The sequence below is a fragment of the Aristolochia californica genome, unplaced genomic scaffold (genome assembly GCF_029961685.1).
Source record: "Aristolochia californica isolate CCGP_79_NKW_82.1479 unplaced genomic scaffold, dmAriCali1.0.hap1 SCAF_10, whole genome shotgun sequence".
Taxonomy (NCBI): Eukaryota; Viridiplantae; Streptophyta; class Magnoliopsida; order Piperales; family Aristolochiaceae; genus Aristolochia; species Aristolochia californica.
In genome coordinates, this window is record NW_027181771.1 from 1,596,108 (window position 1) to 1,621,727 (window position 25,620).

Below are 25,620 nucleotides of genomic sequence, written 5' to 3' on the forward strand. Positions count from 1 at the left end.
GATGTTACATGGAAGTGCTTATGGAAGTTTTTATTTTTAATATTGAGCATTATATGTGTCAAGAAGAAGACCCTTCACAAGTTGGCACAATTTTTAGTTATCTTTGTGAAAAAAAAAAAGAGAAGAAGACCCTTCAACATAGTTCTGGTCATCAATGATTCTGTTACTCTTAATTAGTTTTTAGATGGTTGGATGTGAGCATGGCAAAATTATGTTTGTTATGATAGGCTCTCTATTTTGGGGCTCTTTGTTGAGTACTCTGATGCATATTCACTTGATAATGCCATTCATATTCAGCTGGCCAAAATCTTGGACCAAGCTTGCGAGAAATTTGTGCAGCCAACAGGTCAGATGAAAAGCAGGTAAATGAAGTTTTTCTGTTCTCAATTATTATCTTGTTATTGATTTCTTTTTATCTGTCTCATGTCCATGCTTGGATATGTCGTCCAAATTTGACATATTGTAAAACTTCCCTCTTATAGCAAATAGACGCTCTTCTACGAAGTGTTGGAACTTCCATGTGCCCAGATTACTCAGATTGGTTTGGAAGAGGAAGTGGTGATGCCCAGTCTAGAAATGCTGATGGTTCAGTTCTTTTGAAGTTTTTGCAATCTCTTCCTGCTGATCTTGCCACCATCAAATTGCAGGTTTGACGGTGTAACTATACATTCTTATTCATAAATTACCAAAATTTATTCCATTGTGCATCGTTTGTTGCCGACAGACGAATTATCCTTTTTTGAATGAATTAGGTTCCATCATTGAGCAAGATCTTTCTCAAATTATTTTGTTGGTGTGATGTATTAATCTTTTCATGTAGTCTGGTTATGATATCCCTATAGGAGCATACACATGCTTTTGAATTTTTTACTGTTCTATGAAAAAATGATGATATTATTATTATTATTATTATGGATGTAGAGAGATGGAGCGGTGTGGAACCCCCCTCTTGGGACCCCCCCGACACCCCTCCCGCCACGATAGGCATCCCTGACCCACCTCCTCGAGAAAAACATCGCTTAGATCATCTGGCGGACATCGACAGCAGAAGGGAACTGAACCTTTAGCAGAGACATCCAGTTCGAAGACCCCAATTGATGACCCAGAGTGGCAAACTGTCGTCAGTCGTACATCAAGAAGGAAGATTAGGGTAGAGGATCCAGCCGAGCTCCACTACCAAAATGGCAAAGGTTCCATCTCCCTCAGGAAATCGAAAGACAAAAATGGTTCCTACCTTCGAATCACTTCTCGATCAGGAGCGAAGCAGTCCTTCATCTCCATACCTATCCAAGCTGTGGATGCCTTCGGCTTTATTCTGGAAAATGTATGGGGAGGCAAGACGGGAAGAAGTTTTGGTAGGTCACTCGTTACCCAGGAACTGGAATTCCAAATCCTTACTTTGTTCCATGGAGGAAAGCTCGAATGCTCAATCACTCAGAGGTGCGGGAATACAATCATGGGTATGGTATTCCTTTCGCAAAGCCCCAACTCTGGTATGGGATGGAGGAAGGTCTGACTTTCGATTGCCCAACTCTCCCAGAAACCAGCCACAAAAAATAACCTCAACAAACCTCACCAGGAAAAGGCCGACTCATCATCCCCCACCATCACCCCTCGGAAAAAAAACCAACCCCCCACCCACCTATCCTCTCCAGAAAAAAACCTGCAAACAATCCACCCACCCCTTTCCCTTGTGGAAAAACCTCGTCTCCTTCCCAGCTTCCAAGTTCATTAAAATACCCAGAGACAAATGCCATACTCTCTCGCCTCTACCTCCCTCGAAATTCAACCACCACGAGAATGACATCTCGCTTTTTCTCCTAGATCAAGCTCTGAGGGAAGGAAGGAAGCGGTTATCGACGGCCGCGACCATCATAGTCCACCCTGACCATAACTCAGCAACGCTGATCGGAGATTGGATCTGGAAAAATGCATATCTCCGATGGCCAGTGGATATCACACACATCCAGGACAAGCACTGGCTCTTGGCCTTCAGGTCGCAGGAGGATAGAGAGGCATTGCTTTGCCTTCAAAATGAGGCTAAAACCCCAATTATGTGTATGAATCATTGGGACTCCGACCTCTCTTTGGTCGGTCAATGGGCAACTGTTCGTGGCATCCTAGCGGAACTCCGATGTCAGCACACGTTGGAAAGCCTGGCAAATATCTTTGGCGAGCTTGTCTGGGTTGACGAGAAACCACCGGAATTGCTATGGGAAAAATTCTTCATCAAGCCAAAATCCCCGGTAAGTGGATCTCAACTCATTGAGCTTTTTTTTGGCGATTTCTCAGCCTGGATCATTCTGGAATTTGACGAGATGAGCTGCCTTCCATCTATGACCTTCGACTCACGAGCTCTTGAGCTGTGCCTGGCTCAGTATAACCTTGACTCGCTGAGTACTGAGTTAAACTGGAGTCATGCTTGCCTCGTGTCAAGGTCCGAGAAAGCTTGGCCAACTCAACAAAAGGAAACCTCAGTATCTACCCAAAGAACCTTCCCGAAGAAAATTTCAAAATTTGAATACCCTGAAATCCAAAATCTCACCCTAACCTCACCTCACCGCCACTCACCACCCCCAATAAAATTTCACCCCACATCACCTCCCGAGCCCCCCCTCTGAGCCTGACACCTGGCGCTGGAGATCAATCTTCAAATCCCCCTCGTCTGAACCAACCCATTCCCGATTTATCTCACCTGGAGCCTAGTGCCCATCTGACCATCTCATTTGGGTGCTCGCCACGTCACTCCTCCTCGACCAACCAAACCCCACGTCATCCTATTTCTCCCTCTACATCCCCCTCTTTTCCCACTACCACATCACATCCCTTCCCCAATATCTTATCTAATCAGCCTCTCGTGGAACCCCTAGCCATCAACTCAAGCTCGCCCTGTCCCACGTCCATTCCAACCCCATGCCATCACACCTTATCGCTGACTAACCATCTCTCCTCTGAAGTCACCTTTGGTCTCCTACCAGTCCACCTGGATAATCATCACTCTGACAACCTCATTGCTCCTCTCCATACACAAAAATACGGCCCGATCAGTCCCCTAAATCCAAATACAACCTGCTGCATATCTCCCACTCCTGTTGCCGTCATCCCACCCAAGTGGATTTTCGCCCCTTCGAAAAACCTTTCGCACCCTGCCGTGACTATGAGCAATAGTCTACGTCCCCTACTTCACACCACCTGTCCATTCCTATCAACCTAAATCTTCTGGAATCATCTCCTCAGTCACCCCCCGCTGCCCCCCCTCCTCCGAGATTCACCAACACCCCGTTGGCCTCCATGGACCCCAACTCCAGCAAATCCCCAACGACCTCCGCTGGCGAATCCGCAAAGCATGGAGCAGCCACTTCTTCCCCCATCACCTACTCTAGGCGCACTCATAAACAGAGAAAGCCACCCCGGTCCTTCTCCCAAACATACTCCAGAAAAAGAAATACCGTAACAAAGGAAAAAGCACCGCCTCAGAGCCCAGCTGCCCAACTCAGGACCCTGCCTCCTCCCCATTTCCTCCACACCCCCAATGGCTCAGCAACTATCCCATCCTCAACCGAAGGGAGAGGGTGGCAAACATGCAACAACATATAATGGACCACTCAGCGGGCGTTGTCTCCTCGCACAGACTAGAGAAGATGTTGGAGTTAACCTAGGAGTTCTCCAAGTTCTATCATGGCCTCTTTTGCTACTCAAAAGAGGATATTCTTAACATCTATGGGCCATGATAGTTCTATCTTGGACGTTTGGGGAATCAACTCGCACTCCAAGCGAGACTCTATCAAAGCAGCTATTTTTGAATATAAGCCAAATATTGTAATACTTTCTGAAACAAAGCTGCAATGTTTTGATAACTCTGTGGCCCGTAGTCTCTGGTTTAACTCGAACCCTAAATGGGCTGTGGTCGATGCAGTGGGCCACTTTGGTGGCATTCTTGTCATCTGGAACCCAAACTCGGTTGAGGCCATCTCCACCGATCTTGGCCTTTTCTCCCTCTGCATTCGTTTCCGAGACAAAACTTTGGGATTTGAATGGGCTCTCGTGGGCATATACAGGCCATCTCAGCATGGAGACCGTGCCTCTTTTTGGGATGAAATAATGTCGAAGGTTCAACAATGGAATGTCCCTTGGCTTCTAGCTGGGGATTTCAATGCCACCTTGCGCTGTTCCGAAAAAAGGCCAAGAATCACCTCCACAATGAGAGCTTTCTCGGACCTGATTAGCTGTCTAGAGCTCCTTGAGATTCCACTATCTGGGAAAAAAATTAATTGGTCCAATGGTCAAAACCCCCTCCATTCTTTCTAAATTAGACCGTTTCTTGGTTAATAATGAATGGATGCACCTATTCCCCAATACTTCCGGTCAAGTCCTCAACAAAATTGGCTCTAACCATTGACCAAGCCTTATAAATACTCACCCCCCAACCTGGGGACACTCTCCATTCAGATTCGAAAACTCCTAGTTCCTTACTGATTCTTTTGTCCCGCATAAGAAGAAATGGTGTGAAGAAATATCTCATCACCCAAACCCTGGACGGTCTTTCCCTTTGAAGCGTAAAGCTCTCAAGTTAGTTATCTGTCCCTGGGCTCGCAACCTCAATGCTACTGTTGCATTTGCAAAAAACTCCATCCGACACCGCCTCTCTGAGCTTGATCTACTCGAGAAGCAAAGGTCTCTCTCTCCCCCTGAGCTCATTTGCAAAAATAGCTTAAATTCTGATCTCTCTAAAATCCTAAAAAATGAAACCACTCACTGGAAGCAGCAGGCTAGATTCCGCTGGCTGAATGATGGGGATGACAATACAAAGTTCTTCCATGCCATTGCCTCAGCCCGGAGGAGAACTAACCGTATATCCTCCCTTCTCAACGATGAAGAGGAGATTATGGATAGAGTCTCCATTGCTAATGTGTTTGTGAAGTTTTTTGTCGATCTATATACTAAGGAGTGTTTCAACCGCCCTATCCTCGACCAGATTGAATTCAACAGTATCTCTGCGTCTAATGCTGCTCAGCTGGAGAGACCTTTCTCCCCAGAAGAAATTGATGAGGCGGCTCTCTGAATGCCGACGGATAGAGCCCCTGGGTCGGATGGCTTCAACAGCGAATTCTACCGGAAGTCCTGGGACATTTTCAGAAATGATGTGCACGCATTTGTCAATAATTTCCATCAAGTAGGAATCACCCATAATTCCATTGGTGCCTCCTTCATTGCCCTTATCCCTAAAAAATCCAATTCAGCCCTTCCTCAAGACTATAGATCCATCAGTCTAACCACAAGCTCTTACAAAATTTTGGCACGCATCCTTGCCAATCGTCTTAAATCTGTTCTCCCCAATGTTATCAGCCCTCGTCAAAGCGCTTTTGTTGCGGGCCGCAACATCTTGGACTCGACTATTGCAGCTCATGAAATTCTTCATTTTTTTCAAAAATCGAACCAACCGTGTGTGGTTATCAAATTAGATTTTGAGAAGGCCTTTGACAGGGTCAATTGGAAGCTGATCGACCACCTTTTTGGTGAGATGGGCTTCTCCACTTGCTGGAGATTCTGGATGAGAAGCTGCATCTCAAATGCTTCTTACTCTGTTCTTGTGAATGGCAAGCCTTGTGGGTATTTTAAAGGCTCTAGGGTTATCAGGTAGGGAGATCCTCTCTCCCCTTTTCTGTTCACCCTCATTGGGGAGCACTTGGTTGCCATGATCCGTCTGGCTAAAACGGCGGGTTGGCTTAGCCCTATCTCCTCTGATCCAGCTCAAGACGTTGGTCTCCAATATGTAGATGACACAATCATCTTCTATGACGGTTCCCTTAGCCAAATTCACAACTTATGTGTCCTGCTTAGCTTATTTGAGATCTCATTAGGGCAAAAAATTAGTTGGGGAAAATCCTCCATTTCGGGATACAACATTGAGCCAGGTTTGCTTAGTTCAATGGCTCGCTACAATATTGAAATGTCTGCTGGAACATATCTGGGACTCCCCCTGACCCCTGACCCCTGACTCCCTTCTAAGGGTTCTTGGCACCCTGTCATTGAGCGTTTGGAATGGTGCTTGGCCTCTTGGAGAGGCATATTCCTCTCAAAAGCTGGTAAATTAGTTCCAATTAAATCCTATTTACACGGAATACCTAACTACTTTTTATCCATGTTTCATTGCCCGGCCTCTGTCAGGAACAGAATTGAGCTTCTAAAGAGAAGATTCCTTTGGGGAGGGCCAAATGGGAAAAAAAAAATCATCTTGTAAAATGGGAGGAGGTGTGCAAACCAAAAGTCCTTTGGTGGGTTGGGTATGTAGGATACCACCACCACAAACTTTGCTCTCCTCCTTAAATGGATTTGGAAATTCAATCTCCTTCCTGCCTTAATTTGGAGAGGTCTAGTTGCGGGAAAAGCTAACCAGCTTTCTGGATGGCGGACTGAGGGGGGACGATTCTATTCGCTCTCTCTTGTTTGGAAAAAGATTGTCAGACTTCTTCCTGAATTCAAAAAAGCAGTAAAATGCTACATTGGGAATGCTACCTCGACAAAATTCTGGAATGATTGGTGGACTGGTCAATCCTGTCTCAAAAGTAGCTTTGAAGCAATCTCTAGCCTTTCAGGTAACTCTGAGACCTTCATCTTAGACATCTGGTCAGATAGTGGGGATTGGAATTTAAACCTCAAAAAGCTTCTCTCTGATCCTGAAGCAATTCTTGCCTCTGAGCTCCTGGATAGCCTTCCAGTAAGAAAATCTAGACTCTTTGCCCAAAAAGGGTATTTCTCTACTGCCTGTGCCTACAAGTTCCTATGCAACACACCCATAGCCTATCCAAAGCATCTTGCGGCCTCTGCCTGGGACTTCCTCGCCCCACCATGGGCAAAATTTTTCGTCTAGACTGCCTGTAGAAATAAAATCCTAACCTCTGACTCTTTAATTTGAAGGGGTACCCACATCCAGGACCCACTATGCCCTTTCTGTAAAGATGTCCCAGAAACTGCCAACTACATTCTTCTCTCATGTTAGTTTGCTCATTCGGTCTGGACCTCCCTTTTAAATAAAACAGGGCTCCATTATTGTGTTGCTACAAATTTACCAAATTCGTATCCTCTCACTTACTGATTCCAGACTCCCGAAGTTAGGTAAAATGATTATACCATGTTGTATTGGTCATATAATTTGGGTTCTATGGAAAGAGCGTAACAGGAGGAAATTCAAATCCTCCCCTATCGAAGTTCTGACAGAGCAAATCTCCGGCCAAGTAACTATCTTGCTCCTTAACAGAAAAGAATTCAGAAACTTTAGTGACACCAACTTCAGGGGAAATTGGCAGATAATTGCAGGTCTCTCTCAGCCCTCTCGCCCTCCGATCATGGCTATATGGACCCCGCCCCCACTTGGCCATTTCAAGCTTAACTTTGATGGGAGTGCTCTCGGATGCCCAGGTCTTGCAGGTTTTGGTGGAGTTATTCACAATGCGAATGGCGACCTCCTCTTTTCTTATGCGGGCCCCCTTGGCAACTCTGACTCTACAACAACGGAACTTTCGGGACTGTTAAACGGAATCAAAATTTTCTCAAATCATCTCTCGGGTCTTCTCTGCATTGAAGGCGATTCAAAGATGGTCATCAACTGGTGTGCGGAGTCCATTAGGCTCCCGTGGTGTCATTGGGATATGTATTCGGATATATGTAATTTATTTTCTCATTTAAATTGTAATTGGAAGCACATTCCTTGCTTTGCCAATCACTTGGCAAACACCCAAGCCAAAAAGGGTATTTCACTCCAACACCTTGTTGTGGAGGCGGACCCTCTGACCTTGGTTTGTTTGTTTTTTTCTTTTTTTAATCTATATACACACTTCTTCTTCTTCTTCTTCTTCAAAAAAGAAGATTTATTAAGAAAAAGAGGAACAAAAGTCTCCAATTGGAGGGAAGAATACATCAGAATTATTACAACAGAAACCTAAAAACAAATAGAGTAAATTACATAAAGAAGTTAAACTCTAAACTTAACCAGAAATCCAAAAAAAAAATAAAAATAAATTACATAAAAAAGTTTAGAACTTGACATATCCAGCATCAGGGTATTTTCAGCAGCAAGGTATTGATGAGAAGCTCCACTTCTTACCAAGGAGTTGGAGTTCTAGGATATATTTAATCTGCTCCAAGAAGTGCACAAATTGTTACATCTTTTTTTTTTTTTTGGTGTGGGGTGGGATGTTCTTGGACACCTACTGATAATGACGACCAGACCCTTTTCTGCCACAGTAGCTGTAAATCCCTAGGCCCCAAGAAGGAGGGTCCCCAACTCCAGCTAGTTTGCATATGGCTTGCTGAGATACCGTCAAAGTTGAGCTTAAACTGGTCGCGTATAAGGAAGAACACTTTATTGGATCTCAATATTGTCAATAACTGTCACAAACAGGAAAATTTTGTCATCTTCAAATGAAGACTAGGCATTTTGAACAGGGATTGACCCTGCAGATCCATCCATTCATTGGAGCCATACAAAAGATGGCTGCAAACACTTTTTCCACAAGACTTAGAAGTTGATGGAACAACTTGACAAAGCTCTGTAGATCTCATGAAGAGCAAGGCAACTTGCCATTAATCGAGAGGGAGAAGGACACTTAAGGGATGCTCCTCATAATCCTGCTCTCTTCTAGTCGCAAAGCCATATTAAGCACTGTGTGATAAAAAAAGGCCCATAAAACATGATCATTTTTCTTTATCTATCTTTGAGAAAGAGTGAATTATTCAAGGCAAACCAAGAACAAACAACAGAGCTAAGAAAGGAACACTCCCCTTACAACTGAGCGATTGGGGGGAGGCTTCTTGCTTGGCAAGGGAATTAACTAGCATTAGTTGCCTAGGGAACATGAATCCAAATACAAATAAAAGAAGAACAAATGTCTACACTTTCATGAAATTTTTTCCAATACTACCAAGGGGGGTCAGAGAGAGTGGAGCACTAGCAAATAATGACCTTGGAGTTGCCTTCAATCATGACTCGGCCACGGAAGTGAGGTTGGAACACAATAAGCCCATGAAGAGTAGCATGAAGCTCGACTGAGATGGAATCTGAGATCCCTGAGGGGCTAGAATAGGAAGCAAGAACAACTCCTTCACTATTCTGGATAGTCCCCACAAAAGCCCCTCAACCTGGATTGCCATAGGTGCTCCCATCAAAGTTATGTTTCAAAGTACCAGTTGGAGGAGGAATCCGGCCCATAGTGGAAGAGGGCTTTGGTGGGTAGACATTTGAGCAATGGTGCACCAATTCTCTCTAAGAGGGATGCCCCGAAGATGCTCAAATTTCTTTCTAGTATGAATCTAAGTAGAGATCAGGCCAGTAATTCGAAAGGTGACCTCATCAATTGTAGGGTGTCTGTTATTGAATTGTCGATTGTTCCTCTCAGGCCATAGGCCCCAGGAGATGTGTACAATGCAGGTTGAAAGCAGCTCCTTGCCCAATCCAGGAATTTGGCAACCTTTCCCTGTCTGGTTAGCAATCGAGAGGTCACAAGGGAATCAAAATTGGCTCTCAATTTTATTAAAAAATTGGTCCAAACCATCCAAGCAAACTGGCAGTGTAGGAGGAGGTGCTCTCTTCTTTCTTCTTCCCTACCCCAAAAGGGATAAAGGGACCCAAAATTGTGTTCCCTCTTCTCCTGAAATTCTCAGCTGTTAATATCTTGTTGAGGAGGGCACTAAAGAAGCAGGTTTTCAGGCCCCCGGATAAATTCCAGGAAGTTGCTGCATAGTGATTTTCAGTAACATTTCAGCCATTGCTGAAATGATCTGCGGATGCAACCATAAACTTGCCAAATTCATCCTGAATCCAGACTATTCTGCGGATGCAACCATAAACTTGCCAAATTCTAACGGAGCACGAGGAGGTCATTAATTTGCTGGCTACAATAGCTTCAATATCATTTAACCTGCATCTGAGATTGAAATTCCAGCTGCAGCTAGCTCTCCATGAATCAACAACAGTGATATGGGGTTGGGTATGCATCCGTCAAGGGTCCACAATCAAGCTAGTGATCATTCCAAAACTCGAGCTTCTGCCCATTCACAGCATAGAATCTGACAGCCAATCTGGTCAGGAGGGGTCGTCAGAATGGTGATATTCTCATTCTTGAGCTCTAAAAAATCCACCAATAGGAGTGCTAGTTTAACTCCCGAGCAACCATTTTCTGCCACATGGTTTCCGGGCTGGTGTTGAACTTCCAAATCCACTTAAGAAGCAGTGCAAGATTCATCTCTTTTGTACTTCTAATCCCCAGACCACCTTGCTTCTTAGGCTTATTGATGTCCTTTCTACTAACAAGGTGGTATTTAAAATCAGCCCCCCTCTAAAGTCAAGTCTAATCATATTGGCTGTTATGGTGTCCAGTTTCACCCTCCTTCCAAAGGCGTCAGTAATACTCTCAATGACTGATTGCTGCCATAACTCAACAGGGAAGCCAACAATCCAGATCCATTCACCGACGAGAGGCTTAGGGTCAGCGTTCCAGTCACGAATAGATGTTAGGGGATCATGGGGCGGAGAGAGTGAATGCTTTGAATCAAAGCGCTTTATCTTCAGGAGTGGAGAGGTGAATTCTGTCTTAGATAGGAGCAATGGGGTTCCATTGAAAGACAACCTTGCTCAGTGATCCAGCTAACTAACTTGTCTTTGGGGAAGTTGGCAATTTTTGCAGTGGGAACCACACAAAGTGATAGAAACTCTTTTCTGTCAACCATGGTCAGGGTGGGTAATGTTATATGGAGGGGTTTGTGACTTGGGTCAATAACTGGATGAAGAAGGCTGATGTATAGTTTTTTTTGGAAGTGGCAAAAATGGTCCCGATGGTAGTTCTCTGGGTGGTTTCAGGGTTGAATACTGGGGCAACTGTGGAGAGGTTTTCTTTGAACAAACTCCATCTGAATCCAGTTGCAGTGATCTCAGGAATATAGAGTTAGGCCATGGTCATGTCTCCCCAGCATTGGAATATCTTGCATTCCCTTTGCTCTTTGAATTTGAAAACTGAGAAGTAGATCCCTGTCCATAGCTCCTTGGTGTGTGCTCTGATTCTGCAAAGAGGGTGGCTCTCTCAAACTGTTTGATGAAGTTGGCACATGTAATGGTCGGAGCACTGACGAAGGATCTCTTCTTGCTGTTCCTAACTGTGATTCAGATTGCTTTGCCCAACCAGGACAAAACCTTCTCAATGGTGAGAACAGTTTCTTCCATATCTATGCAAGGAGTGCTGCTTATGATTGGCTTTCTTGCTTGTCTTTCGTCTTCAAAATTCTTGCCAATCTCCATCGTTCGTAGGGTCCTCTGGTCCGTCTCTCTGTGCCTCGTCTGTGCAAAGCCGCTCTTTCGTCGCCCGAATGCTCCTTTGTCCTCCGCTAGTCACATCTCGGTCATCCTACACTTTCCATACACCTCTATCCTTCCTCACTCTCTCACCCTCCCCGTCGCCTTCACTCAGTGCCCTTTCGTCTCTTCTATCCATAAGCACGACTCTTATTGAAGGAAAGGAGCAACTTATGACCGAGTGGATGTGTCAAGGAGCAAGTATGCTCTGAGTTGCTTTTGACTATGAAAACTTGCTCAATTTCCTTCAAATCCTATGCTTCTGAATGTCTCTCTTGATTGTGACTTCTGCTCACACATTATCTTTGCATTTGCTTTCATTTCTGCTGATTCACTTTCTTTCCATTTTCTCCTTCTTATTCTGTACTATTCAGTTGAAATGAAGCTTTGAACTAGTGTTTATTAAGATAAAAATTTTAGAACAGATCAGCACATGATACTGATGAAGCATTTTGTTGTGGAAGAAAGGAAAATGGAACCATATCCGCATACCTACGTTTAGTTACTAGATTTAGGTATGGTGGCTTAATTCTCATTTTTTCCTGTGTAATTATGATTGACGTTTTTTTTCCTGAAAAATAAAAAGGAGATAATATCATTACAGTAAGTGCAAATCTTGGTAATATCAAAACCTTATAAAGAGTGAAAAAGTTGATGGAGCTACTTGAGTCCAGCCACCCTACCTTGATTTGTTGTCTTGCAGGAATATTTTAAATTTTGGGAATTATGAAGTTCCCAAATTTTCATGCCTGTTCATTGGTTCTTTTATTGGGACTTAACCCTAGTAAACCCTACCTACTTTGGGTGATCACAGCCTTCTACTATAGTCTAGGTTTCACATTCATTTGGAGATGCCTTGGCTGCTGGAACTTGTACTTTGGTAGAGCTCCTAGGGAAGACAGTGATGGAGGCTAGTAGCCTTGGAAAGTCAATATCTTAGGGAAATGGGTGGATTCTCTTATCCCTCTTTTGATTGCTAATGAGATATCAGTTGCTGTCAAATTTTGTTTTCTATTGGCATGCACAACCTGAATCTTATAAGGAGCCTGTCCTTGCAAGCTGACCCATTGTTCAAATTTTACCTTTTGCTTACATGCCATACAAAAATAAGTGACATTGGAGAGCATGAACATTCAAAGAGATTGCCATTGCATTCCATTTCATGGATCCAAAACTAAGCAAAAGGCACTTTAAGAGGTGGTGTAGATTGGTTGATTATCTCTCTACCTGAAAATATAAGGATGGTCTTAGGTGGAGAGCACATGACTGGTCTAACTAGCATCCTCTTCATACAAAAGGCTATTCTCAAGTGAAGTTCTCAATTCCTATTTCGTAAGGAAGAAAGAAAAAAGATGGCTGAGACTTGAGAGGATGAGGAGTGTAAAGTAGCTGTGAAAGCACCACCAAAGTATTCTTCACAGTTCAGATGTCTAGCCTAAATGTAGTCTTCTTGATGCTTCTGACATGAACTTTTTACTTTTGGAGAAATCAATTTAGTTTGCAATAGTTTTCCATGTGCAAGATGTATGGGAAGGGATGATATCAGACAGTGAACAGCCTGTTATCAATGATGACCTACAATTGGATGGCTTCTTGGTGGCAAAACTTTCAATTACTTCACAAGGGAGGCAGGTTGTTTGCTTCGCACAGATTTTTTTTTTTTTTTTGGGAATTTTGTATAGCTTTATTGGAACGAATAAAAAATTACAATGAGAAAATAAGCTACAGAGGGAGAGAGCTTCCAAATACAATGAGAAAATAAACTAGAGAGTCAATGTTTTAGGTAATTTGGATTAAAAAATGAACTACTTCTCCAAGTACTTCATACTTACTAATTTCTGTTTCAGTTTTTATCAGATTTAGAGTCAATGTTTTAGGTGTTTTATTATACGTTCAATATGTACTTGGCACATATTGTTTGCAGCTCTAATTCTTCTTATTAGTCATCTTCACTCCTACCTGAAGTTGGGATATAAATGTAATAGAGGCAGACTTTTTAGTTCAGCAATAGAGTTTGTTTATTTAGTTCAACATGTTAAGTTTGTTGTTGTTCTAGTTGTGTTTTTACACTTTTATTTTATTTTATTTTATTTTTTTAATAAATTGGTGGTAAGCATGTTGTGATACCATCCATTTCATAAGGAGTGTTATGACATCTTTCTGAAGTAGGAAGTTCTAACTTGCTTGTGCTCATACTTCTGTTTGAACCTTCTGTATACTTTTATTCTTTCATGAGTTTTCTACAGTTTTTACTTGATGTTTTAGTTGTTTCTGAATTGAATATTGCAAGATTATGTTTTTTTTTTTTAAATGAGCAAGATTATGTTTGGGTTCCCTAAGTAACTTTATTTCATGTTGTACCAGGATATGATCCGGTTGATGAGACTAAAACATTTCCCAGCAGCTTTTAAGTGCTACTACAACTTCCACAAAATTGATTCGTTATCAAAGGATAACCTTTATTTTAAAATGGTTATCCATGTCCATAGAGATTCTGGTTTTAGACGATATCAAAAGGAAATGAGGTCTGCCAATTGATGGATTCTTGAACATTAGAACTTTTGACCTTTCTTCTGTCCTTGTGATTTGTATATGTGTATCAGTTTCGTTGCATTGCAGCTTATCATCACAAAATGTTGGTGTTTTTTGCAGGAAAAACCCAGGTCTATGGCCACTGTATCGAGGTATGATATACTGTTTTTATTTGCTTTAGTTTGACTTTTTTTTTTTTTTGGGGGGGGGGGGAGGGGTGGGTGAAGGAGGCGGAGGGGCATCACCCCTCATTCCTATCCTGCCTTCTTCATGGAGTGATCTCCGCCAAGAGAAGGGACTCATTTTGGTTTAATTGGATTCAACTGGCCATCTGGTTGCCAATTTTTTGCTGTTTCTTTGTTTCCTTGCCTTTGTGCAAGGATTCTGTCCGATATTTTACTTTATATTAGTTCTATTGAAAATGAAGTTCCTTTGTATTATACCCTGTATTAGGAATTTTAGGGTACATTTCTCTGATATAATTTTTCATTGTAGTTTTTTTTTTTTTTTAATGTAACTTATTCAAAGTGAACAAGGACATTAGTAAAGTGGGTGGTGGTCCAACACCCATCCTTCAGAAGGGATTTCTCTTTTTCTTTTTGTTTTTTTAGGGGGGTGGGTGCTTTTTTTTTTTTTGGTGGGGGAGGCAAAAGGGCACGTTCCTTCTTTCCTCTCCTGCTTTTCTGCATGGGGGGACTTCCATTAAGAAAAGGGACTCATTCGGGTTGAGCCGGGTTCCACCAGTCATCTGGTTATGAAAATATTGCTGGTTCTTTGCTTACTTGTCTTTGTGCAATGATTTTGTGTAATATTTTTGTTGAGTGGGAAAAATATTGAAAAGCTTTAAAAAAAAGTCTTACATTGAAAAGTGTTAAAAAAGCTAAAGTTGAGCAATAAGCCTTCAAAGTAGCAAATCATTTTTAGGATGGAATTAAACTCAACCTAATAGTTGTATCAAAGCAGAATGTGCGTAAGCAGAAGCCCAGTTTGTGTACTCTTAGGTTATTTGTGTCTTGTTGGTCCCATAAGGTAAGAGGCAGTGTGTTGTGTTCTCTGTTGGGAGTTTGTACCCACGTCTCAGGCTTGTTATGTGTAAGCCTTGACATGAGGGGAGTGTTGAGTGGGAAGAAGTCCCACATTGAAAAAGTTAAGAAAAAGTTAACAAATTATTTGGTTGAGCAATAGGCCTACTAAGTGGCAAGTCATTTTGGGATGAAACCGTGCTCAACTCGACAAGTTTGTATTAGTTCAATTTAAACCGATGTTCCTTTTTCGTTTTGCTCTATATCCTGTATTAGGAATTTGGGAGTACATTTCTCTGATATAATGGTTCATTGTAGGTTTTTTTGTTGATGTAAACTTTTTCAAAGCGAACAAGGACAAAGCTGCTGAAATTTCAAGAGAGAGTAACTCTCTGTTGTTGAAAAGCGCCACTAGCAATCAAGACACAAGTACTTTGGGAAAAGATGGTTTAGCTGATGAAGATGCAAATCTGATGATCAAATTGAAATTTTTGACATATAAGGTAATGAGGTGGGGTTGCCTATAGAGACTAGATTGCTGTTAAATGTGTGTATTCTAGACTCTTTTTTTTTTTTTTTTTGAAAATGTGTTTTTGACTTTGTTACTGGATTAGATGTCAATCAGGTATGGAACAGAATAGAGAAAGTGAAAGGAAAAGGTGGGAATGAAGGAGAAAAATAAGGAAAAAGAAAAAAAACAAGAAGAAAGAGTGAAGTAGTAAGTGGTGAACTAGGGAATGGGAGGTAGGAGTTATTGACAGATTGTCTTGTCTTGATCCTGACCTTGTTAGAAAATACATCCAGGGGTATTTTGGTCATTTTACTACTTCAGTAGTTATTTTTCTTTATGTAATCTTGTTCTGCATGTTAAATTATATCAGTGGTAAAATTTTCATATACATAGGATGTGTAGTTAGGGAGATACAATGTAGTTAGGGAGATACAAGGAGATTAAGGTTTATTAAGTGTATAGGGGTAATTTTGTAATTTATAACTTAAAATACTTATTTAAGGAGTCTAGGAATTCGTGCACAGTTCCCAAGGACGCCATTCAGGCTCTTCAGAAAGCTCTTCTTCTCTTTTGTCATTTTTCTCTCAATTTTCTCCTCTTTCTTCACCCAAATCTTGATTTTTACAGATCTCTTACTAATAATGTACTGATTATATAATTTCAAAATTTTAAAATTTCCTTGTGGTTTTCAATTGATCTTCACGAATTTGAAAATGAATTGACACCCTCAAGTCGGAGCATAGAGATCTTATCATGTGTAGCTTGGAATGTGTAAAAGTGATGGGTCCGTTGTGGCTTCAACAAAGGTGAACTACTACCTGGTTCGTCTAAGTGTTGTGCAGATTGAATTATGGCTTCTAGAACATGACCTTCTGTCAATGGATTGATAATCTACCTCAATATATTTAGTCTGCTCTTGGAAGAGTGAATTTCAATTACATGGGTCAGTTATCAAGATAAAGGTAGGCCACCTCCAAGCTCCCAGAGCTCAGTAAACTGAACCTATATGGAGCCGATGCCTGCCTAGTTAGGACTAAGGATCTTATGATGCTCTTGATGTTAAATTGGAAAGATAGATGCCAGTGTACTATGTCAGACAACAGACTAGTTTTTAGTCATTCCTTTACGGTTTCGTTTCAAGGTTCTACTTTGGTTTCTGAGAATGGGAAATTAACAGGATTAGATTTTTGCTATAACAATTTCTGCAGAGGATGTTATATCACGAAGTAAAGATTTATTATTTGGTGTGGAGGGTTTATTTATTTTATGGTTTAGCGTCCTCCGAATCTTTTAGTTGAAAATTGTGTCTATATCTGAATTCAAACTTCTTATAATATGGTGAGTTTTCTAGACTTAATGTTGCCTAATTCATTATCTCATATTGGACAGCTGAGAACTTTCTTGATACGTAATGGTTTGTCTACACTTTTCAAGGAAGGCCCAGTAGCTTATAAGAATTATTACTTGAGGTAAGCCTGTAGAAGTATGCGTGCATGGAGGTTATGGTGGTTTTTATCTGTTTTTTATCTGCTCTCTCTATCTCTCTCTCTCTCGTTTGCTTGCTCTCACTCAGTAATATTTACTTCATTTATATGCCTAAACATGTAAAAAAAAACAAGCCATTCATAAACAACTGAAGAAAAAATAACAAAAAGCTTCTGTAAGGGAAAACAAGAAGACAATTATAGGAGAGCAGAAAAAGAATATGAAAAATATCAAGGAGATCGAGAAATTGAGGAAGGAACGAGGAGAAAAAGAGATAAGACGAGGGAGAAAGAAGAGTGCATTGGAGCTGCACTCTCTTTGGACTAAAAATTGAGGCCTCTTCTATTAAATACCTCTTAAGTGAAAAGATGCAAAGTACAAAAATGTCTCTTTTTACATTAAACTCAATGACTCTCTAAATACTTATCAGAATAACTTGAAACATAAAGTCCTATCATGATGCCTAATCTTACTGCAACACCTCGAGGGACATACACAATAGTAAAAGACCAAAATGTCCTTATACATGCATTTCAACAGAATATGTAATCAACCTTCTTCAGTTTTATTTGCTTTTGACTAATGGTGATCTGAAGCATTGGAAGGAGTTGTTTGTAGAGTTGTGGGAATGCATAACTTGGCATGGTACTTCCTAGTGGTAGCGTCCAAATAACAACATCATCAGGGCATTGCAGTATTATGTGGTTTACCAATTTATTCTCACACAAATAGTAAACAGAAAGCCCCTTCTGTCATTCAAAAAAAGAAAAGTCCCTTCTCCTTGGCTGATCAAATAAGTTTTTTTTGAGAAAAGATAATTTTATTAACAACCAAACAAAAACAATAAAAACTCAAGGGAGCAAACCCTTTACAACTAGGGATTGGAGAGAAGCTCTCTGCTTAGCAAGAACATTAGCAACATAATTGGCAGATCTCGAAATGTGAGACCAAGTGCAATCAAAGTGAGATACAATATCCATAATCTCGTAGAAAACATCCCAGTGGCACCACGAAGGGGTGGATGAAGATGCACACTAGCTAATCACCACTTTAGAGTCCCCTTCGACATGGAGAGGGCTGCTGCTATGGTTACGAAAGATACATAACCCGTTGAGGAGGCCAAGGAGCTCGGCGGTTGTGGTATCAACAATTCCCAAAGGGTTGACTAATGAGATGATCCGTGTGCTAGTAGAGTCACAAAGGACACCACTGAATCTGGTCTTTCCAGGATTATCCAAAGAGGAACCATCAAAATTAAGTTTGAGGAGACCATGCTGGGGAGTCTGCCATTCCTGGACGATAGGGGGCTTCATGGGAGTGTGCGTGCATCTGTGTTAGGGTACGTCAGTTGTCACGGAAGGAGGAACCCAAAAACGAGGAGAATGCCTTCTTGGTAGGTATCCAATTGGGAATATGACTGGAGATGATGTCAGACACCCCTCAATAGACTCAAGCTTGCCATTGAAGTTTGCAATTCCTTTCATTCAAAGACCGAGGGAATGTGTGTGGTACAGGCAGAAATCAATAACTTGCCCATCATGGGAAGGGCAATCCCAATGAGCATCCGGCTGGTTGAAACGAGATCCGCGGGCATACAGAGCTACAGAGGATGGAAGTCCACACCTGCCATGAGAATTGGCATAGAAGGAGAAGATGGCTGACCGTTTCCTCCACCATGCTGCAGAGAGGACAATGGGGTCCACTGAGGTGTTGCCTCGCCATCTAAGATTGTCAGCTTTGAGTATATTATTGAGGCAGGCACTCCAAAAGAAGAATTTGATTTTAGGAGGGGCGTTGAGACGCCAAGTGAAGGCCACATCATACTCAAATTGGGGGGATTCCAACCCCTAGTGAAGTAGTTAGCTGAGGACACCGAAAAAGAGCCACTTTTGTCCGGCCACCAAATCATCTTGTCCTTACCTTGAGCATGCAACCTGGGCATCTAGATTGTTAGGACTATGGACACCACCTATCTCCACATTGGTATGATATTGTCCACTTTGGGCCTAAGCCCTCATGGATTTGTTCTTGGGTTTTACCCCAAAAGGCCTCTTACCAATAGAGACAGTGTCCACACTTATATATCCATGATCCTCCCCACTTTTAACCAATGTGGGACTTTGGTCGTATACCCAACAATCCTCCCCTCGAACAAAGGACCACCGAGCCTCCCTTCAAACAATCATCCATCCGTCTACTCTCTACCAACCCAGATTTTTCACTCCAATGCGTTGGAAGCACACACCTAATATGGAGTACCACCTGTCTCAAGAGCATGCTCTATCCAGATCAACTCCTCTTCACTGTGTTGGGACCAGGACACATCCATGAAGAATCCAGAGCACACCACCTATCCAATAGAGCACATCCATGGATCCCTTCGCGATCTAATCGAGGTGCACCACCTTTGTTCGACATTCAGAGGATTCATCCACCATGGCTAACTCTGGGGTATAGCTTTGATACCATTTGTTAGAACTATAGACACCACCTATCTCCACATTGGTTTGATATTGTCCACTTTGGGTCTAAGTCCTCATGGATTTGCTCTTGGGCTTTACCCCAAACGACCTCTTACCAATAGAGATAGTGTCCACACTTATATATCCATGAACTTCCCACTTTTAAGCAATGTGGGACTTTGGTCGTATACCCAACAATCCCCCCCTCGAACAAAGGACCATCGAGCCTCCCCTCGAACAATCATCCATTCGTCTACTCTCTACCAACCCGGATTCTCCACTTCAATTCGTTGGAAGCACACGCCTTATATGGAGTACCACCTGTCTCGAGAGCATGCTCTATCCAGATCAACTCCTCTTCATCATGTTGGGACTAGGACACGTCCATGAAGAATTCAGAGCACACCACCTGTCCAATAGAGCACATCCACGGATCCCTTCACAATCTAATCGAGGTGCACCACCTTTGTTCGACATTCAGAGGATTCATCCACCATGGTTAACTCTGGGGCATAACTCTGATACCATTTGTTAGGACTATGGATACCACCTATCTTCACATTGGTATGATAATGTCACTTTGGGCCTAAGCCCTCATGGATTTTCTCCTGGGCTTTACCCCAAAAGGCCTCTTACCAATAGAGTGTCCACACTTATATATCCATGGTCCTTCCCACTTTTAACCAATGTGGGACATTGGTTGTATACCCAACAATCTTTCCCTCAAACAAATGACCACCGAGTTTCTCCTCAAACAATCATCCATTCGTCCACTCTCTACCAACCCGGATTCTCCATTCCAATGCGTTGGAAGTACACTCCTTATATGGAGTACCACCTGTCTCGAGAGCATGCTCTATCCAGATGAACTCCTCTTCACCGTGTTGGGACCAGAACACGTCCATGAAGAATCCGAAGCACACCACCTATCCAATAGAGCACATCCATGGATTCTTTCGTGATCTAATCGAGGCGCACTACCTTTGTTCGACATTTAGAGGATTCATCCACTATGGCTAACTCTGTGGCATAGCTCTGATACCATTTGTTAGGACTATGGACAACACCTTTGTTCACATTGGTATGATATTGTCCACTTTGGGCCTAAGCCCTCATGGATTTGCTTTTGTGCTTTACCCCAAAAGGCCCCATACCAATAGAGATGGTGTCCACACTTATTTATCCATGATCCTCCCTTTTAACCAATGTGGGACTTTGGTCATATACCCAACATAGATGGACTCCAATAAGCGAGCTGCATTTGAGGCCATGGAACCAGTACGGACAGGGGTGCAAATTCCAGCATCCATCATTACAGGCCTCAGCCACTGAAAGCTCCCTCTGCGAAGAAATCCGGAATAGGTTGCCAAATGAGTTCATTAAAGGCTCACTACCAGTCCACCAATCTGCCTAGAATTTGATCGTCTGATCATTACCCACATAATACTGGATTGCTGAGCAAAATGTTGGGAGGAGAAGGAAAAGGGACCTCCAAATCGTTGATAAGCATCTTCTCATCCCTTCTGAAGTCCACCAAGGAGAAGTCCATCGGAGCATAGCTGCTATCATATCCTTCCAAAGGTTGGTGGAAGGAGAGTTGAACCTCCAAATCCATTTTAGAAGGAGAGCACGATTCATGTCCTTGGTGAAGCGAATACCCAGGTCGCCAAGGAATTTGGGGAGACGAACATCATTCCAGCCCACCAAGTGGTATTTAAAATCAGCGTTGGTACCCCTCCATGGAAATCTTCTTTTAGCCTGACACACGGAGGCCGGACAAGGCATGAATGATAGGAAGTAATTCGGAGTTCCAACAATGCATGACTTGAGAAGGGTGAGTCTTCCCGCCTTGTTGAGCAAACTCCCTCTCCAAGTGGCAAGGCGCATTTCGAGCTTTTTAACCATCGGAGCCCAAAGGTCTTTACTGAGGCGGCTGGTGAACAACGGAAGCCTGAGATAAGTTGTGTATGTCTGTGTGTGTTGGGGGGGTGGGGGAGGGAGGGGATAGTGCTGCCCAAAGTACTAGCCATACCTAGAAGAGTCCTAGGATATATATATATATATATATATATATATTTTGATAAATGTTTAAAAATTGGCTTTTTTTAAAATCAATTTTTTGCGCCAGAGGAGATGCAAACCCGAGCATTGGATACAATTCAGACGCTAATGACCATTAGGCCCACTGGCCTACATGTCTTGGGATTTATATTGAAACCCATCAAGGTGGTCTTTCCCTAGTTGACCTTTTGTCCCGACGCAATTTCAAAAAGCCCCAAGACAACCTTAATCCTCCTTATGCTTTCAAGGGTTCCAACTCTAAGATAATGGTATCGTCCGCATATTGCAATATAGGAACATCAAAGGCCGGGCAGTGTCTAACCGGCAATAGCCAACCAAGTTATTTGGCCGAGTGGATCATGGAGGATAAAAATTCTACCACAATATGCAAGAGTAGTGGGGGGAGGGGGTCACCTTGTCTCATTCCTCTAGTGCCCTTGAAGAACCTACAAACCATACCATTGAGAAGGAGGGAATATGATGCCAAAAGCACATAACTCTTAATCTAGAACCTCCATCGGTCACCAAATTCCATGCTTCCCATCAATTCATCTCAGAGAGGCTAGTTAATTCTATCAAACGCCTTTTCCAAATCGAGCTTAAGGGCAATCCGAGGATCATCAGAGAGGCTGAAATGGTTAAGGAGCTCATGGTCAGCCATGGTAGAGTTGAGTATGTTTCTTCCTCTAAGAAAAACACTTTGACCATGGTGGATCACAATGGGGAGGAGAGCCTTTAGGCGGTGAGCTAGAAGTCTTGCAATGATCTTGTAGGTGCTGGAGATGAGACTAATGGGGTGAAAGTCTTTTGGCTGTTCCACAATGATCTTTTTAGAAAGCAGAGTAATGAAAGAGGCACCTATGTTGTGGAAGGTAAAACCCTTGCTGTAAAATCCCCGAATCATGGTGAAGACATCCTTCTTGATAATCGGCTAGCTCTGTCTGTAAAGGTCACCATCAAAACCATCGGGGCTCGGAGCCCTATCATAGGCCATCCCCAGGACAACACTCTCAATCTCACTATGAGAGAAGGGCAGCTCCAAGAGAGCGGCGGGGGATGGATTGGCAAAACGGAGGTGCTGGATCTTTGGTCTGTTAATGCATTCCTCGGAGTACAAATCTGTGAAGAACTTAAGCAAAACATCAATAATAAAGGCTCTATCCGACATTATCTCATTATTGATACATAAAGAGGTAATTCAGTTGGATCTCTGCCTCGCCGAAGAGACGACATGAATTTTTTTTGTATTTGCTTCCCCGTCTGCCAACCACTTGAATTGAGCCCTTTGCTTCGAATGAACTCTCTCCTGATGTAAAATACATTGCATATCAGTTTGGAGAGGGGTCGAAAATTCAGAGTGAGATCAGTACCTTTGCTCCTCCGTCACGTCGAAGTCAGCAATCCTTGAAAGAAGGGAGGTTTTCTCTGCACCCAGTATGGAACTGCTACCAGAGGACCAATCCCTCAATTTGGCCTTAAGAAGTTTCAACTTCTGTGGGAGTAACCATTCAGCCTTGCCATCGATCTTAAACTGAGACCACTAATCCTTCAAGTGGGAATCAAAATCCTGCTCCAACAGCTAGGAATTCTCAAAACGAAAAGGGGAGGGGGCCCCATTTACCAAAAGTGGTAGAAAATTGTATTGACCAGTGGTCTGTCCCCACCCAATTGAGAACCATGCCAGTCACATTCTCGTACAATTGCATCCATTCTGGGTAGTCAAGAAAGTGATCCAACTTGGATGAGATCGGCTATTGCTGTCTGTTCGATCAAGTGAAAGATTTTTCGAAGAGAGGAATCTCATCAAGCTTGCAAATACCGATAAGGTCTACAATGCCCCTCATAGAAGAAGTGATACTGGTTGCCGGTGGGCTCTTCTCATTGCAGAACCATATAGCATTAAAGTCGCCTGCGAAAAGCCACTAAAAGGACCAAAGCTGGTTGAGCTCCAGTAATTTGTCTCGGAAACAACGCCTCTCAAGGTATCTGGTGGGACCATAAACACCTGCTAAGCACCATTGGCAACCCGAGACGGATGTGCAATCCAATGGAGTAACGACAATAAGATGCATCTAGAATGTCAAATAGCACAGAGTCCCATAGGATAATCAAGCCGCTAGAGTGTCCAACAACATTGATAGAAACCCAATTCAGGGATGGGCATTGCCAGAGGTCTTGAGCAAGGAAGTCGTCCATCATTTGGCACTTAGTTTCTTGAAGGATCACAATTGAAGGCTTGCATAAGGAGAGGAAGTGGCTGATTATGGCACACTTCCGCAAAGAACCAATTCCCCTAATGTTCCAAAGATTTGTCATCACCCAGATTGGTAGTGTTAGTGCCTAGCCAAGTGTTCCCAACAGACCGGTCTGGGAGGAACCCGAACAGCTAGCGCACCCGAAGCAGAAACTGTCGCCGTATGTTCACGTTCCTAATCCCTCCGCTGACATGGGGATTCGAACGCCGAACACGGCGCCCAACTCTGATACCAATTTGTTAGTGCCTAGCCAAGTGTTCCCAACATACCGGTCTAAAAAAACCGGCCAAAATGAGCCATCTGAGAGCTCCCTAAAGTAAACACAACTATCATGCTCACTTCTGGAGTAACCATGGTCCACCATAAACATGTCGAACCGCTTATACCACTGTCTAGGTGATTGTTTCAGCCCATACAAAGATTTCCGAAGCAAACAAACATAGTCTTCCTGTCCCGAAACAGAAAACCCTCTGGCTGATGCGTATAAATCTTCTCTTCAAGCTTACCATGTAGAAAAGTTGTCTTGACATCAAGCTGCTCTAGCTCTAAGTCAAACATAGCAACCATAACAAGCAACACGCGAATAGAGCTATGTTTCACAACAGGTGAGAAGACCTCAGGGACTTCGACACCCTTTCTCTGATTATAGCCCTTTGCCAAACATCGTCATCACTTGGAGTTCCTTCCTTTCTCTTGAAGACCCATTTGCATCCAACAATCTTCTTGCCCTTCGGTGGTTTCACAAGCTCCCAAGTTTGGTTCTTTTGGAGAAATTTCATCTCCTCATTCATAGCAATAGTCCATTTTTCTGAATCACTACCCGTGACTGCTTCACGGTAGTTCGAAGGCTCTTGAAACTGAACGGTCTTTGCCACAGTCAATGCATAAGCCACCATGTCTGCATAGCCGTACTTCTGAGGTGGCCTTATTTGCCTCCTCACTTGATCTCGAGCCAAACTGTACTGTTGCTCTTGAGATGCATCTTCTACTTCACTCGAATCTTGCACCCTTTCCTCAATAGACTGAACTGGAGTGTTTTTACTGTCTCTGCCAGAAGTATCACATTCAAGCTCCACCTGCTCACTGATACCTCGATTTTGCCTTCATCAACAAACTCCTTTTTGGGGTGAAGCATATAAGTTTCATCAAAAGTAACATCTCTACTAATGAGAAACTTAGGTGACTTGGGATCAGTACACCATAATCTATAGTCTTTCACCCCAGATGCATAACCCAGAAATATGCATTTCTTCGCACGAGGTTCTAATTTATCCTCATTCACATGAGCATAAGCTGGACAACCAAAAATTTTCAAACCTGAATAATCAGCAGGAGATCTAGACCATACCACAACAGGAGTCTTACACTCAATAGCAGTCGATGGAGATCGATTCACCAAATAACATACTGTGGAAACTGCCTCAGCCCAAAAATCTTTCCCCAAACTCGCATTAGAGAGCATACACCTAGCCCTCTCCAAAAGTGTCCTGTTCATGCGTTCTGCGACACTATTTTACTGAGGAGTGTGCCTAACTGTGCAATGCCGAGCAATTCCCACATTCTTGCAGAAATCATTGAACTCCCCTGAACAGAACTCCAAACCATTATCAGTCCTGAGCCTCATGATTTTCTTTCCAGTTTGATTCTCAATCATGGCCTTAAATTGCTTGAAAGAAACAAATGCTTCATCCTTAGTCTTCAACGGATAAAGCCAAACCTTCCTAGAGTAGTCATCAATGAAGGTAATGAAATACCGAGCACCACCCTTTGAAGGAACACGAGAGGGACCCCACAAGTCAGAATGTATATAATCCACTGTACCCTTGGTTCTGTGGATTGCCATACTGAATTTAAGACTTCTGTTTCCCAAAAACACAATGTTCATAGTCTAAATTCCCTGTTTTCTGACCACCAAACAAACCCTGTTTGCTCAAAACTGTCTTTCCCC

The 25,620-nt window shown here is 42.7% G+C and overlaps 1 protein-coding gene across 2 annotated transcripts in view; it reads left to right on the top strand.

The window, feature by feature from the left end:
- Positions 1-25,620, top strand: part of LOC137966584 (tRNA ligase 1-like) — a 68,396-nt gene that overhangs the window by 13,854 nt on the left and 28,922 nt on the right. For both annotated transcript variants that reach the window (XM_068813261.1, XM_068813268.1), the window contains exons 10-15: positions 298-362; positions 483-647; positions 13,709-13,869; positions 13,997-14,028; positions 15,217-15,401; positions 16,799-16,878. In XM_068813261.1, the coding sequence (XP_068669362.1) occupies positions 298-362; positions 483-647; positions 13,709-13,869; positions 13,997-14,028; positions 15,217-15,401; positions 16,799-16,878 (688 nt within the window). The remainder of the gene's footprint in view (positions 1-297; positions 363-482; positions 648-13,708; positions 13,870-13,996; positions 14,029-15,216; positions 15,402-16,798; positions 16,879-25,620) is intronic.